General features: G+C 55.7%; 1 protein-coding gene across 1 annotated transcript in view; it reads left to right on the forward strand.

Moving 5' to 3' along the window:
* Positions 1-15835, forward strand: part of Rbm19 (RNA binding motif protein 19) — an 87260-nt gene that overhangs the window by 49735 nt on the left and 21690 nt on the right. The window contains exon 22 of the mRNA XM_028753916.1: positions 11331-11436. Coding sequence (XP_028609749.1) covers positions 11331-11436 — 106 coding nt within the window. The remainder of the gene's footprint in view (positions 1-11330; positions 11437-15835) is intronic.

Raw genomic sequence — 15835 nt, forward strand, 5'->3', positions numbered from 1 at the left:
GGTTCTGGAGCCTTGCAATGGTGTGGGGTGGGGTTCTGGAGCCTTGCGATGGTGTGGGGTGGGATTCAGAAGCCTTGCAATAGTGTAGGGTGGGGTTCAGGAGCCTTGCAGTGACATGGGATGGGGTTCTGGAGCATATTTCCTAGTGTCAATTGTCAGAAGTATCCAGAAGGTCAGAGCTTCTCCGTGCTGTCCTCCAGAGCAGTTCAGTCCCTTCTTCCACTTCCTCCTTGGCCAGGGGGCTCCCCAGGGTACTGTGGCCCCAGCTAGATACTCAGGAGCTGTTCAAGGGCACAATGTAGCAACTGTGTCTAGAGATGGGGCAGGGGGGCTCGGTGAGGCAAAGTAGGAAGTCAGAGACTTCACAGCAAGACCTCAGGCAGGGTCACCATGGCTGCCCCAGAGGATCACTCTGGCCATGATGGGGTGAGAGAGACACACAAAACAGAGAAGCCAGGAAAAGCCAAGCATATGCTAGCCTGTGGCTCACTCAGCTGTCAGCATATGCTTTCTACAGAAGGTGCCAGGTGCCGTTGGTGCTGTCCAGCCATCAGCATCCAGGGAGACACAGCATCAGTGAATAGCAGAGAGGCTTCCTGGAGTGCAGCCAGAGCATGGAGGAAAAGAGCTAAGCTGGGGGACCAACAGATGGCAGCCCCTTGCATATGCTCATGGAGGCCACTGCAAGGTCGTAGCCCACCCTACACTCTGCTTCCTTAGCTGCCCAGTGACCAGGGTTAAAGGTCCTGTGTTTGCTCAGAAAGTCTCCACATGAATGGCAAGCGTCTGGCCAGGGGTCTAAAGGGGCCAGCACTCCTGCAGGCATGTCCAGTTCAACTTGTCACTCAAGGCTCAGGAGGAGGAGAGGTATCCACAGTCTCAGCCTTCAGGAGAGACTATCCTGTACTCTCCCCAAACGTCCCTGGAATACCCAGGTTGTACAGGGCAGTGCAGCCACCGGCTCTGTACCACACAGCCGCTCGCTGCCATGGTTTTCCAGTGTTCTAATAAAGTTTTATCAGCAGCCAGCCACGTCTGTCCACTGGCTGCTTTCCAGGTATAAGGAGAGCCGGGTAGCCACAACACCAAAGCCAGTTATGATCCGTCCTTTACAGAAAACTTGTGTGCACCCCACCGTAACAGTGGCTAGACTACCAGCTGTCACTTCCTAAAGCCTTTTGGAATCTGCCACTGCTAACCCCATGCCCCTGTCAGCCGCTCTGGGAAAGGGGGTAGGGGTAGGGTCCAGCTGGGCATCTGTCCCTCCTTCTGGAGACTCTGGGTTCTAGACGGAGGAGGGAAGGATGCTGCCCTGTGCAACTGTGGGAGTCAGGCCACAGGGACAGCACGCTAATGTCCCTCTCTCCACTCTTTGCACAGTCTCTCTTGGCCTGGCTCAGTGTCATTGTGTTCCCTAAGGGTCCTGCAGCGTGGGGGTAGGGGAGGGGCATGTGAATTCTTTTCCTAGAGACAATGTCAGGAGGCCCTCAAGATCCTTCTGAGTCTCGGGGTACGTCACTTTGTACTCCTGCAGAGAAGGCAGCACCCAGTAGCCACACCTCGGCCATGCTTCTTCCTCAATGCCAGATGGTGGTGATGGAGGTGACCTGGCCATCTAGCATTCTCTGTGGGGCCTCTTCCACCTGTCTAGGAGACCTGCCTCTTTCCTTTCCCCTTCCTGTCATCCTGGTCACCATCCTTGGTCAGGGTCCAGATGCCAGAAGGCTCTTTGCCCTTTACTTTAGGATAGACAGTCAGTAGTTCTGGAGACCAAGATAGGACCAGTTGAAGCAGCCTCACGGTGGCATCGTAGCCAACGTGCAGCCGTTGTTATGTTTTGAGTGTTGGAGCGGGTCCCCAGAGTGACTGACAGGGCATGGCAGAGCCATCGTGTGTGAGAAGGAAGGCGGGGAACTGATACGAGTCCAGGTGCTGGTGGGGTGACCAGCCACAGCCCACTGTGACCTGCTCCAAGCAGGTATGAGCAGGTAGGGCCACGCTTGCATTCTGGGGAGCTGGCCTGGGGAAAGAGTGTCTTCCTGGTCGGTGCCCTGGGTTGGCCTGTGGGTCCCAGCCCCCGCTCTTCTCACGGTCCCCTCTTGCCACTCCCTACCACGGCTCCCAGAGCCTGCTCCTAATGAAGACCCTGAGACAGTTTAACTCAGGAATGGTGCACTCATCCTCGGGGTCACTCTAACAGAGCAGGGTGGGAGATGGCCGAGCAGCGTAGAGCAGGTCCCACATGGCCGTTCACACGCCAGGAACACCTGGATCTCTGAGGTTTCTCCAGTTAGGGAAGAAATAACAATCAAACAAAACGAACAAAGGAAAAGCAAACCCTTGCTGGTTTCAGGCAGTAAGTAAGGCCTGGTCTCCTCATCGTCATCTCTTCCTCCTCCTCCTCCTCCTCCTCCTCCTCCTCCTCCTCCTCTTCCTCCTCTTCCTCCTCCTCTTCCTCCTCTTCTTCCTCCTCCTCTTCCTCCTCCTCTTTTTTTTTCCTCACTGTCTCTTTAAACATCTGTCCTCCCTTTCTGTCCCTTCCTGTCTTGTGGATAATGACAACGGAGGGTGTTGAACTGGCTCTGGGCGTCCACCTCTGGCCGCTGCGTGCTTGTAACGATTTCATTAACCTAAATTATCCACTTTATTTTCTGGTAATGGGATTAGCCGTTCTCCAGGCAGTTGAAGACCAGAGGGGGAGAGGGCCTGTGTGTTCCATTACTGCACCGGGCGGAGGGCGGGACTGGCTGAATACACCCTGGGCTAGCGAGGGTTCCTTCCCGTCCCTCTCACTAGAAGAGGGACCTGGGGTCCGGATGGGCTCGTGTGGCTCAGGGAAAGCAGAGTACGGGGCCACCTTCATGGTGACTTGTCCACAGTGTCTTTTAACATTGGTAGGACCCGTGCCAAGATGCAGACCTGCCTGTGTCAGAGTGTCAGGAGTGACTGAGCACCATCTGCTGTCTCAGCCCTGCTGGGCGGGCGCTCCTGGTTCCCAGGGGGCCTCACTTGATGCCACCCCCAGACACTTCTTCACTGGATGTGGGTCTAGTAGCCACAGCCCTCATTGCTCAGTTCCTGACGGAGATGAGCCAAGCCTCAGAAACATGGCATCAGGTGCAGGGCTGGGATGTGACTCCAGATCTCCCCCTGAGGCACAGTTGCTTCTCACCTCAGAATGGGACCCTCCACAGAGGGACGCCAGAGTTGTCACCTGAGTATCAGGACCAGCCTTCTCAGTCTCACCTGTGCATGAGCTGATAGAATAGAGTCCCTCTCTTGTCTACCGCAGCATCCTGTGTCTGCGTCACCTGTGTCCTGAGAGATGCCCCTGGCGTTTGGCCCAGAGGTGCCAGTGACTGCCTCACACATGCTTAGGTGTTCAGGGGCTGTATGCCCAGCCTTCTTATCACTTCTCACCTCGTTGTGCTGGCTGGCCTTAGACTTACTTAGTAGCTCAGGCTAGCCTTAGACTAGCCTGTAACCCAGGCTATCCTGGAACTGGGAGTTCTCCTCCTGCTTCGAGGAGTATCTGGGATTGTAGGCTTGTGCTACCATGTCCTGTTTTGTTTTGTTTTGTTTTGTTTTAATTTGGGCAAAGAGAAAACAAGGCCAGGCTTGGTAGCTAATGAGTTTGAGACGTACTGCCTCAGTTTACCCTCCAGACATCCCCTCCATGTCCCCGTATTAAAGGCACGGGCTGCACCAAGACACTGGCCACTGGCTGCTTAGACAGAGGTACCTGACTTAACCTTTGCACAGCAAGTGAGTCCGTGCAGGGCCTCCATGCGAGCCCTGCCTCATCACCTGATAGCCTTGCGCATGTTAGCAGATCGACTGAAGGGCTCAGGCCTCACATCCTGCCTGCCTCTCAGGGCCTCCTAGGATTGTGTGGGGCAATACTTGGAATACATTCCATGTCCTCTGTGGTTCAAAACAGAGCTGTCGGTACAGTCAGAGGAAGAAAGTCCATTTCTGTGTAGGAGTTACAACACCCTTTACATGTTTCTAGCATGTATGTGCGCATGTGTGTAGTGGTCAGAGGTTAACCTCCAGCATCTCCCTCAGTCACTCTCTACCTTATTCTCTGAGATACAGTCTCTCATTTTTACATGGGGCCCTCTGAGGGGGCTGGTCGGCAAGTCTAGGGATCTGCTGGTCTCCTCCACGGGACTGGGATTACAGAACCATCCCACCATACCTCAGCTTTTAATTGGGTTCTTAGGTCAAAACAAGTCCTCTTTGTCCGAGAGAGCGGCCATAAATACCACCACTGCCTGGAGGGCCTCCCAGCAGAGCTCAGCCTGATCGTAGGGCGCGGGGAGGTGATTGCCGGGTGCATGTGAGACCCACAGGATGGAAATCCACAGGCTCTGTAGCACTCCCCCAGAACATCGCAGTTAGCTCTGAAGCCCAAAGGCGGGTGAGGGCAGCTCAGTTCTAGATCAGCTGCAGGTGGATCTGTGACCGGGGCAGACCCTATGTGAGCCCGTGGAGCTTGGAGTTGCCAAGAATCCCTCTTGTCTGAACATGAACTACTGTAAGATCAAGGGGATGGGGAGGGGAAGGAACCACTGTCCTCAGAAAGTGGGTCAGCCCTAGATCAGAACTCAAACTTGGAGGGAGTGCCGGCATCCAAGGTACCTCATGATGCCCTGTTAATACCATATTTTGCTTTGTTGACGTAATTTCAATCTCTTGAACTCTGGATCGCCAGCCTCCTTTTCTAGAAGGGAAGCATGTCCCCCTTGAGGCCAAGGCTGGGCTGAGTGGACCCTATCTCTCCTGGAGGAGCTGCCTTTGACATGTGTGAGCTCGCAGTCACTCAGCAGCTTCCTGCCATCCCACATGGCTAGGTCAGAAAGGTGGTGAAGGACCCATATCTCTGACAGTTTCTCGGGGAGTCTGGGGGCTGCTTGTTCAGTGAGTGACCTGGTGGAAGTGGAGCATTGGCCCCCGGCTGCTCCTCCCTCGGGACTCCTAGTAAACTCGTCCCACTCTGCTCATCGGGACAACCAGGCAGTGACCCGCCCACAGTCACCCGTGAGGCTCAGTCAGGCCAGGCTGTCTTCCAGCATCCCTCCATGAGCTTCCAAGCTCACCCGGAACTCAGCCCCGCTCAGATTCAGAGACTCCGTTTAACCACTCAGCCCTCGATCTCTCATCTAGAAAATGCAGAGGCCGCGCCTGCCCGGCAAGGGCCCCGGGAAAGGCTATTGAGAGACGTTAAACGCTGCCCTTGCTCCTCTCACTTGCTCGGAAACCAGGCCATTTTTCAGCCTTCAAGAGACAAAAATGAAAGGGAGTGTTGGCTCATGGCGACTAGGTAACCTTTTACATCAGCTCTCACCAGGCCGAAGCGCCGAGTAATTGGAAGGGCTCAGTGTAAAAGGCACTCTTAAAGAGGACAAAGAGGCAGAGACTCCATTAACCAGCCCTGGGCCATCACTTCTGCAGAGCAGGCCCAGCGCACACTTGCTTGCCCACACCTGCTCGTCCGATTCTGTGGGAACGGACACATCCCACTGAGGTGTCATGCCTAGCCCAGGTCATCTTTGGAGGGACCGCCTCTTCTCTTTCCTGCTAGGCAGGAAGTAGTTGAGAAGGTCATTGTGTGGGGACAGTTCCATCAACAAGTATGGGACAGGCCCCTCTCTCCTGCTGTGACTTTGTCACCAGACTCAGAGTAGAGGCGAGTCCTGGAATAACTCCTGGGTCACCCACATCAAGGGCAGCATCTGAAGGAACCAAACGTTCTGCCGGACCGTGTGGCCGCCTAAGTGGACAGTGGGTGGGCTGCACTCCATAGTCAGAACACACAGTGTTGATTCAGCACCTAGAGAGAGGCGGGGGTGACCCCCAGTGCTGCGCACAGCTCCCCGCACTCAGCTGAGTGTCGTGACCTTGCCGAGTCAGAGTATGCTTTCTGTCTCTAGCTGAGGAAGGGAAGACAGATAAGCTATTCAGATGGTATCAGTCTTCACAGTGGCTTAGGGCAGAGGGGGTGTTAGGGGCAGGGGCAGAATTTGAACTGTGAAGGTAATAGAGAGGTAGAGTTGAACGAAGAGACACCCCCCGGGCCAGGGGGTTTTAAGTAATGGGACCAGCTGATGCTAAGGCCCTGGGGTTGATGCATACTCAAAGGGAAAGCTGCCGTGGGTCCTTAACAGGTGAGAAGGGACAGGGAATGAGCTGACGAGACAACAAGGGAGGTGAAGGTCCCTCAGCATTGAGAGTGTGGGTCTGGTACACAGACATGAGACCCAGGACAGATGCTGTCCCTGAATCCGCTGTGAGGTGGGTGTGGCCTTTAGCTTATCCGCTTAGCTAGAGGTCAGACAAGGTAGAGTGGACACACCATCCCGGAGGCTTGGTTTTCTTGCATCCCAGCAAAAGTGGGCTGTTCGGATGCCCACCCTTGTCCAGGCTGGCTGCTAAGTGACAGGGGCCTGACCCTCTGGCTGCCCAGTGAGACTTTCAGCCACACGAAGACTCTAAGGGACAGGGAAGCAATCAGAGCAGCTGGTGGCCTCACATGCACCGTGATGGTATCAGTCTGCACGTCCTTGAGTCACTCTGCACCTCCCTTAGAGCGCCATCATGGAGCAAGTAGCAAAGCTCAGACTCCTGAGCGCCCGGCCCGTGTTTGTTGAATGAGACAGAATAGCCACTTCTCCCAGAAGGGCATGGCTCCACCGGCTTCTGGCTACTTGGTAGTAGACAGAGCTGTGGATACTGTTAGCCAAGTCCAGGCCTGGGGACCAGACACCCATCATGAACCCGGGCCTGCTCCTTGTCACCTAGGAGGACCAGCCTGGGTCTCCTCCCTCCGTTAGGCAGAGACAGCAGTCAGTGCCTTGCTCTCAAGGGGCATGGGAGTCCATATAGTTCAGGCCTTCTCTCATGCTGCAAAGCACACAGGACTGAATGGATTGGCTGCTACTTACAGCACCACGTTGTGTGTGTGCCTGTGTATAGCATGGTAGTTCGAGCTGGGGGTCCATTTGAAGGACTTTTTCACTGCAGGAAGATGCCTGCGGTTTACCCTGTCCCCAAACCGCCCTTCCTCTTCCTCATATCGCAGTGCTGCTCTCTGGGTCCCTCGGGTGGCAGCCCACTCTCCACAACACCTTAAGCACAGGTGGGGAGAGGGCCTGAGAATGGATGTCCCACATGACTCCACTCTTGGGAAGTCTGAGCTCCAAGTAGCAGTGAGGACTTAAACCCCAGGAATAGTTGGAATCAGGGTGCACCGCATCCACTGTGTGGTGGGGTGCACACAGGCTAACCTCACAACCTACCCCACGGCCCAGGGCCAGACTCCAGAGCACTCAGTTCAGCTGTACAGGGCCCTCTCCTCTCGCCTTCCCCCTCCTCTCGACTTCCCTCTCCCTTCCTTCCCCTGAGCCCATCTTCTTGGCTAGGATTGTGTAAGTTGAGTCTGGGCTAGGGGATGCTCCCTGTACGGGGAGGGAACCCATAGGGAGGGGACACACAACTTGGCCTGTGTATACAGACATGCCTCACACCGGATATGATTGGCCCATAGGTGCCTTGCCCCACCCCACACACCTGAAGAAATCAGAGCCACCCACAGCAAACTCCAGTTGTCATTGAAAACCCACCGACCTGCCACCAATCCTGGTGGCGGCAGCCTGGCGGAGTAGGCGGGGCCGTGGTGCGGGAGGCGTGATTGGTGAACCCAGGGTGAATGAGATAATTGGAAAAGTGAGGTGTGAGGTGTGAGTTTGTTAGGGAAGTGTGAGCGTGTGGGGGAGGGGAGGAGGGCTGCGTGTAAAAGCCCGCGCTGGCCTCCTTATTCACAGCTTCGGATACAGTAATTGCTATTTTGTGGTTTCTATTATCTACACAGTGGGGAGTGCGTGCAGCTCCGTCCCCCAGCGTACTGGGCTGGGGATGAGTCCCTAGGTGCCTCAATTTCCTCCTCCCTCCCTGGCCCCTAGTGGCCCCGACCACGCTGACCGTGGCCTTGGCTCCCAGGAGGCAGGGTTCATGTGGAAGTCCCTTCAAAGGCCTCTTTTAAAAACTGGCCTCACAACAGACCAGGCCAGCAGATAAGAACCTTCATAATGGCGGGTATTTATATGTCTCTTATCTCCTTAGAACGAAAGGTACTTCATTGATTTTTCCTCCCTCCCCCAACCTTCTCTCTTCTCCTTAATTCTCTTTGGCTATCTCTCCGCCATCCTTGATGTTGGCTTCCCACGATCCCGCATTACACAGGCACCTGGGGCCAGTCTCTGGCCAGCCCTGTCCCTGAACACCCAGGGCAGGGCTCACCTCAGACCCGTCCCTGAACACCCAGGGCAGGGGCTCACCTCAGCCCCGTCCCTGAACACCCAGGGCAGGGCTCACCTCAGACCCGAGTCTGCCACCTTTGCCGCTTGGTTTTCTCATCTGTCAACCAGAGGCAGTGACAGTGTTGACCCCCAGCTAGTATTGTTATATCTGGGGATGGCAGGTCTCAGAGACCTGGGGGCCCCTCCTTTGTACCTGGGGTGACAGTAGCAACGGGCAACGACATTGTTCTGAAGCCTCCACATTACATTTCTTGAAGTGTCCACAGATACTGGGAAGTCCTTCCTAAGCTCTAGCTCCTAACTCTTCGGCTATTCCTTAGCCTGGCTCTTTGCCCTGTTCTCAGAAGCCTCTTTTTACTGGGATCACTTTCCTGAAGCTCCTGGGGTCTTTAGGCACGTGTTCCTTGCCCATTCAGTTGGCCGTCTAGAAGCCCCAAGCCTAGGTCACGGACTCCCCCAAAGGCCCCCAGCTCCTGTCCCCACCCCAGTTCCATGGTGGCTCCAGACTGCCATGGCTCCCTCAGCACACTCTCAGATGCACGTCCGTAGACCACAGCAGCCCGGCCCCTTCCGCCTCCTCACCCGCTTCTTTCTCCACCTTTTAATTATTTTCCTCGCTTCCTCCGGCCCCTCAGCTGCTTGCCATGCACCGAGCATCCACGGCTCACAGCACGCTATGGAGGGGAGGAATTAACCTCAACAGCCTTCCCCCACCCTGTCCTCCTCTCCCTATCCTCTTGTCTCCCTTCCCTGTTCCCCCACCCCAGCACAGAGCCAAGCAGAAAGAAGGCACACATGGTCCTCTCTCCCTTGCCCCCATGATCCTGCGTGGCTCACTAGGACTGGCTACCACCATACACACACACACACACACACACACACACACACACACACACCACACACACACACACAGAGGCTCCTACTTCACCCTGGATTTAGCCACATTTGGGGAAGGAAGAAGCCCCACCTCTGGAAGTAACCTGTCTCTATGGGGAACAGGACAGGCTTGAAGTATCTTGTGGCCGAGTAAGGGACTTCACCCCCTGCTGTTTCCCACCCAGAATAGAGCTGCTTCCCCTGGACGGTCTGTTTGTAAAGCAGTGTGGAAAGACTTGAGTGGTGGACTCCCTAGCTCCTTCTCATAGTCCCGCCTCTTTCAGCTGTCTCCTGCTGTTTTCATTCTGGAAGTGGCTCTCACAGCACCTGTCCAGGGCAGGCATTGGGCTCCAGGCTGCAGGCACAGCCACAACAAGATGAGTGTGGGTTCTTCCACCAGAGTAACACACACACACAAAGTATCACATGGACACACGGACTGGGTGGTTCTGATCAGTTCACTGTGGACAGTGGCATTGTGACAAGTGTACTGGAGATGAGGTGAGTGGGTCTGGAGAACCAGACCCTGGCATCCTCTACTCTGTCAGACAACCAGCCTGGTTGTCCCACCCCTCTAGCCTTCCTACATCAGATGTAAAGCCCTCAGACTTGGGCTCTAATGTCCTCACGGGTGACCTAGCGGACCAGTGACCAGTAAACCATCTCTGTGGACCAGCCTGGGAGGGAGCCTGTGCAACCCCAGCTCTTCCTGTTCCAGTCAGCACCACCCATGCATGGAGACTGGGTAGAGAAAGGGACCCAAGGCCATGTGTCGTGGGCTGTGCAGGCCTTTAGGTGGCAGAATAAAGCAGGGTTTGCTGGCTGTGTCAGCTCTCCAGGCTTCACATCTGACCTGCTCAAACTCCGTTCCCCCTCCAAATCAGCTAAAGAGCCCCCTCTCAGCAAAGAATCTGGCCGGCTCCCCTCTGCCTCTTCCCCATCCCGGGGAGGCTGGCCTTGTCGCCAGCTCCCTTCTCCGCGGCCTGCACAGGCGTGGGGATGGGGGGAGCGCCAGGGAGAGCTGGACGTGCCGATTCATTTTGAGGCTTCATAATGCTGCGTTTACACACAGTCCTGCCTTCAGAAATGGGGCCAGCAGATGCCTGCTCATGCTGCCAGGGCTGCAGGTTAACGCCCCAGATTTAACTTATATCATTTGGTGAGTGCTTACGGCCTACACTGTGTTCTTTATCCAATCGGTCCTTGGCCTGAAGCATCCCAAACCACGGCGTATGGCTGCGTGGACCCCATGGCCACCCGAGAGTGTCGATTTTCAAATAAAAATAAACACTTCTCTGCAGATGCAGAGCGAGTTGAATATTTATCGGTGGCAGTGTGCACGTACCGATTTGATAACTGGACAGACGGACTGGATCAGGGCATGCGGCCAGGGGACCCCGAGGAATCGCACTCCCTTTGCCCTAGAGCCTTTCAAAGGTTAACTCAATGGAGAGGAGAGGGGTGACCCCAAGGGTGGTCCAGGCCACAGTTCCCTGATCAGGTTTTCTGCTCCAGAACACTGCTTGACTGGCTTAGCGGGTATCGGAAGGGAAGCTTGTGGAAGACATGCGGCTCAGAAGGAGCTGTGTGTCTTCAGATCCCCGTGTACTGGGGCATCTCCAGACCCCAGGTTCTAGGCTGACAGAAGACATTCCATGGATTGGAGTCAGTGAGCTTAGACTAAGCATGTGCCTGGCCCCGGTTGTGGTGGCTTGCCTGGGAAAGCTGAGGGAACCCCGCTGGCTGTGCGTCCAGAGCCTTGACGCTCACAGTCAGCCCCTCACCTTGGTTGGGGACTTCCTGGCCTGGTGCAGCCTGTGCAAGATTCATCCCATGAGGAAAGGACAAGTGTCCAGGTGTCCCCCAGGTGGCAGGAGAGACACCAAAAATTTCCCATCAGCACCTCCAGCCTGATGGTGCCCTCCCTCCCCCAAGCGGTGGCCAGCAGGGAGAAGAAAGCCACGCCTGCAGAGGAGCGAGGGCTGGCTGTGGGGAAGTGGGAAGCCACGTGAACGAGCCCAGGCAGTGAGTGTTCCTGCAACCAGCAATCTCTGGTAACCTACAGGTTTCAGGACCCTTGGGTCCCTCGAAGCCCTCAGTCCTTAATCTTTGATGTCTGCCTTTTGTCTCTAGCACCTTCGGGGAACTGAAGACAGTGCGCCTGCCAAAGAAGATGACAGGGACAGGTGCTCACCGGGGTTTCGGCTTTGTGGACTTCATCACCAAGCAGGATGCGAAGGTGAGCCCTTAGAGAAGCACAGAGCCCCTGAGCCACAGGAGTGTCGCTGCCTCGTGCCTCAGCTCTCTCCCTGACGCTGCTGATTTACTCAGTCTCCTTGGAGGCAGAGCACTGGGTGTAGGGTTTGGAAGGCCAGGTAGTATGTGCTGGCGTGTGCATGTGTCCGTCATACATGTTCAGGGGCTCAGGTCGACCTAGTTTCAGACTGCTCAGTAACAGGGAAGACTCCAGTCTGGGTGGCCACGGGGCTAGGCTTTCTAGACAGTGCTATTTGAAACAGCCTGGGCAGGAATGGGACGCATGCCCAGAAAACAGTACACGGGCTGCGGTCTGGCTCCCTCCTCATCCCTTCACTAGTGGTCAGTTCCATTCTGTGCTGGTGACACCAGAGGCCATGCCTGCAGCACACAAGTGCATATGCAGATATTTCTCAAGCTATGCAGAGAACAGGACAGCCTTTGTCAGGAGCGGTTATTTTTTGCTAACTTATTGTGTACGTGTGTTTGGTCCGTGTGTGTGAGTGTGTACATGCATGTACAAATGGAGAGATTCTCTCCTACACATAGATGCTGGGGATTAAACCCAGGTCACCAGGCAGGCACCCCTCCCAAATGAGCCTTCTTGCCATACTCCCATAACACCCTGCCCCCTTCCCCTTGGGCTTTGAAGCAAGGCCACTGCTCTGACGTCAGGCCCCGGACAGCACAGCCAGGCTGTCATTCTGCCTGTGTTGAGTCCTCGACAGCTGAGTCTAGAAACCACTGTCACAGCATCAAGCTCCAAAGTCCAAGTTGTGCAGGTTAGGACTGCTGGGCCGCCCTGTCCCCCTGCTGAGCGCTGCCCGCCGGCCACGGCCCTCCATTGCTTCTGTTTTCTTCCCTGGAAAACAGTGTCCAAAATTATTGCCAAGTGTCTAGGGCTCCTCCACCGCAAGGGGCACCAGGGGTGGGGAGCATCGTGGGGCAGAAGGGACAGCTTAGGGCTATGTAGACAGCCTGGGCGTCCCACAGGCATAGGGCACTAGCCCTCAGGGCATGGCAGCCACCTACGTTCTTCTGCCCCCACTTGAAGTGCCTGCTTCATTGCCTAGACATTTGTCCCCTCTCCTCAGCTGGCAGCCCTTCCGTTGTCACCTCTCAGTGACGAAAGAGACAACACAATGCAAACACTAGGCCTTGGCAGCAAGAGAAATACTGTCACTGAAGGCAGCTTAGCCTCTCGTAGTAGTGCCCTGTACCTCGGTTTCCTTATCTGTGAAATGGGTTGACAGTAGTGTCTCCATTCCTGCTTTGTGACAGACAGTCCTATGAGCCAGCTCCCTGGCACATGGCAGGGAGTCAACACAACCTGATTCCCTCATTGCCATAGCCCAGGGACCCTGCGAGCCGTCCTTCCCTCAGCTCTCAGGTCAGTGCACAGGGCTGTGGCATCCTGTCTGCAGAGGGCCAGTGGGAGACAATATTCGCACTGTGGATTCCCAGGCGGGACAACCACTGACAGTTTCCTGTCCAGACCCCCAGACCAGACTGCCCTGGGAGAAGCAGAGCCCAACTCTGCCCCTGAGAAAGGTCTGTTCACCAAGGCTGACCCCAGACTTACGCTCACTATGAAGCTAGCGTGGCTTCTTCCCCTTGGTGTGACCTTGGAAAAGTGACTCACCCTCCCAGTGCCTCCCCGGCCTCACAGGGCTGCTGGAGGAACAGGCTGGGGTGGACATTCATGGGCCCACTTCTGCATCCAGTACACTCCTCAGTCCGCAGACCAGAAGCCATGTTCCTCGTAACCCATGTCAGCCCCTCAGCACTGACTTATGGAGGTGACAGCTTCTCCCTCCATCCCTTTCCATTCTTGGCTCCTGGAAGAGAAAGGGCAGCTGAGGACAGTGAGGGCTCCGCCCACAGCCTTAGAGACTGGCCAGGCCCTCCACTCCCCAGGTGCTATTTCCGGCCTCTCTATCCCTGCTGCAGTACCCTGCCCTGCCCTGCCCCCGCTCCCCGCCAGGACTCATGCCCTTTTTGCCCACTGTGGGGCTCGTCCATCCATTTCCCCTGGGTCTGTCTGCAGAGCCCAGTTGTCTCCAAAGTGGCAGTATGAGGTCTTTTCACCTGCCGTATATCATGTGCCTTACACACAGTGTGGACACACTCTGAGCATGGAGTCATTCTCTAGCTGGGGCTTGGGGCTTGGGGTTATCCTGCAGTGGAAGAAGAATGGAGCCCAACCAAGCTGGAAAGGGCCCTCGGACCCCTACCTCTTGGAATATATTCTCCTGAGCCTCCTTTCTGCACTTGATGTTTTGGAAAAGAGAGGCCCCTTTAGAAACGCCCAGGTCCCTCGACAGTCTCTGGTCCTCTTGAGTGCATTCTCCCTTCTTGTGCTGTTCCATGTAGAGGGAGCAGCTGGTCACTGGGCACCTGCAACCATGTACACTCGGAGACCTCCCCAACCCATCCTCAGACAGGAGAGGGATAGAAGATAGTACAACAGCCACTGGGGCTGAGGCAGGAGGTTGCTTGTTCAGTGGAAGACTGTGAAGCCAGAGGCCCAGACTTATGTCTGGAGGGGCCAGCAACCAGCCTCCACTTCACCCCACCCCACGTCAACTCCTAGTATCAGGCTCTTGCCCTGGCCCCATGGTGTAAGAGTCGTGGTGTAGCCTTCCACACAGACCCACTGGCCCAGAATAAGTGTTCACTCCTCATCCTGGAATGAGCAGTCCCGTTCTCTCTCCAGGCCTCAGCCTGTCCCTCACACATTCTCAGGGACTCTGACTCTCAGTCACGTGCATAACAACACTGGGGAGCAAAGCCAGCAGGAGGCTCCATGATGGCCACATGGAAGAACCCAGGCTCCCAACAGTGATAGGCAGGGGCTCCTGAGAGCACACCACCAAACAAGTGACATGTCTGCTGTGGGCACATTGCCTGTCCCAGCCCAGGGCACCATGCTTACTGGAGATTAGCACAAAACCTCCCTCTTTTGACCTCGCCCATCTGCACAGCCCCAGCACCCTGTCCCTGGTTGGCACTGACTTGCTCAGGCAAATGGGAGAAGGGACTGGGCTACCTGCCCAGTCACAGGCACTGGTGACCTGAGCCCTGCCTTCCCATGGGAACTGGATGGACGAGCAGGTGAATTCTCCCTGTCTAGTAGGTTTGGTGGCCCCTAGTATGCTAGGCAGCAAATATCAGTGCTGCTGACGGTGCCCGTGTTATCCCAGCCTCACGGTTCTCAGGGAGCCTAGCACTGCATAAGAGGGATGTGTCTGTCAGCTAGGAAACTAGCGTGGCTGGGAGTTAGGCTAGCACACATCTTGCCTACCTGTGAGGTCATCCTGGGCTGCCTTGCCTGCATGCCGTCCATCCCCTGTCTTGTCACCACTGCTGTACCTTCTCTGGGGTATCTGAATGGATAAACCCTGTTGACTTATTTTGAGTGTCCCTTGGGTTGGTGTAAGGTTGTGTAACAGGAAGAAATGGCTCAAAGACCAGACTTGGCTCAGTGTTGTATAGGCAGGCTTCTTTCTCCCAGCAGGCATTGGTTTACTGAAGTGCTGACCCTCCTCTACCTCTAAGCCCGCCCCTCACACACATTCCTGCTACCTAGCTGCAGCACTTTACCCTGGAAAATGGGCTCCCTGGGTAGAGACACACAGAGGCCAAGAGGTCTCGTAAAGACAGCTCTTGGGAGAAGCCCCTGACCCCCCCCCCGAAAAAAAAAAGCAGCTGGCGTCTTCAGTGCTGAGCTCCTTCCAGCCCACCCCAGCTCACCATGCCACTCCTCACCTGGATGGGCAGTGGGGAGTCCTGGGCCAGTGGGTTTGGCCTTCATTAGCTAGGAAATCTCCAATAGGCACTGGGTTTCCATTCAGGCCTCACTCTACTCTCCCTACCTAGCCCAGGCTGGCTCTGGAGGAAGGGGGAAAGGGCCACCAGGAACACGGAGGGAGGAGCAGACAGACACACCCAGAAACCAGAATATTAATTGTTCCCCACACGAGGTGCCTTTAATTCTCCCTCCCGAGCCATGCTTCTTTATACTTTTGTGGTTGCAGCTGTTTTAGCCACCGACACTGTTGTTTTAAAAGGCCTATTTTCACATAGAATGTTATCCAATTAGCGGAGCAATGTGTTGGCTTAAATAAACACTCGGGGGGAGCCGGCAGCCGGAGATGCGGTGGCGGCTGTCGTTGGCTGGCAGAGCTCCGCCGCAATAAACAACCACAGCGTTAATTGTCGGGTCGCAGGCATCTCCTTCCTCTCCTGCTTCACCACGGCGGGTGGATGCCCGGGGAGCCAGCAACAGCATGCGCGCGCGCGGCCTGAGCTCACACTGGCTGGAGATGCCATGTGGTACAGAGGGTTTGAGTGAGATCTGGGTGCTAGGATTGCTGACGAGG

Source organism: Grammomys surdaster, unplaced genomic scaffold, assembly GCF_004785775.1.
Source record: "Grammomys surdaster isolate TR1022 unplaced genomic scaffold, NIH_TR_1.0 125976, whole genome shotgun sequence".
Classification (NCBI taxonomy): Eukaryota; Metazoa; Chordata; class Mammalia; order Rodentia; family Muridae; genus Grammomys; species Grammomys surdaster.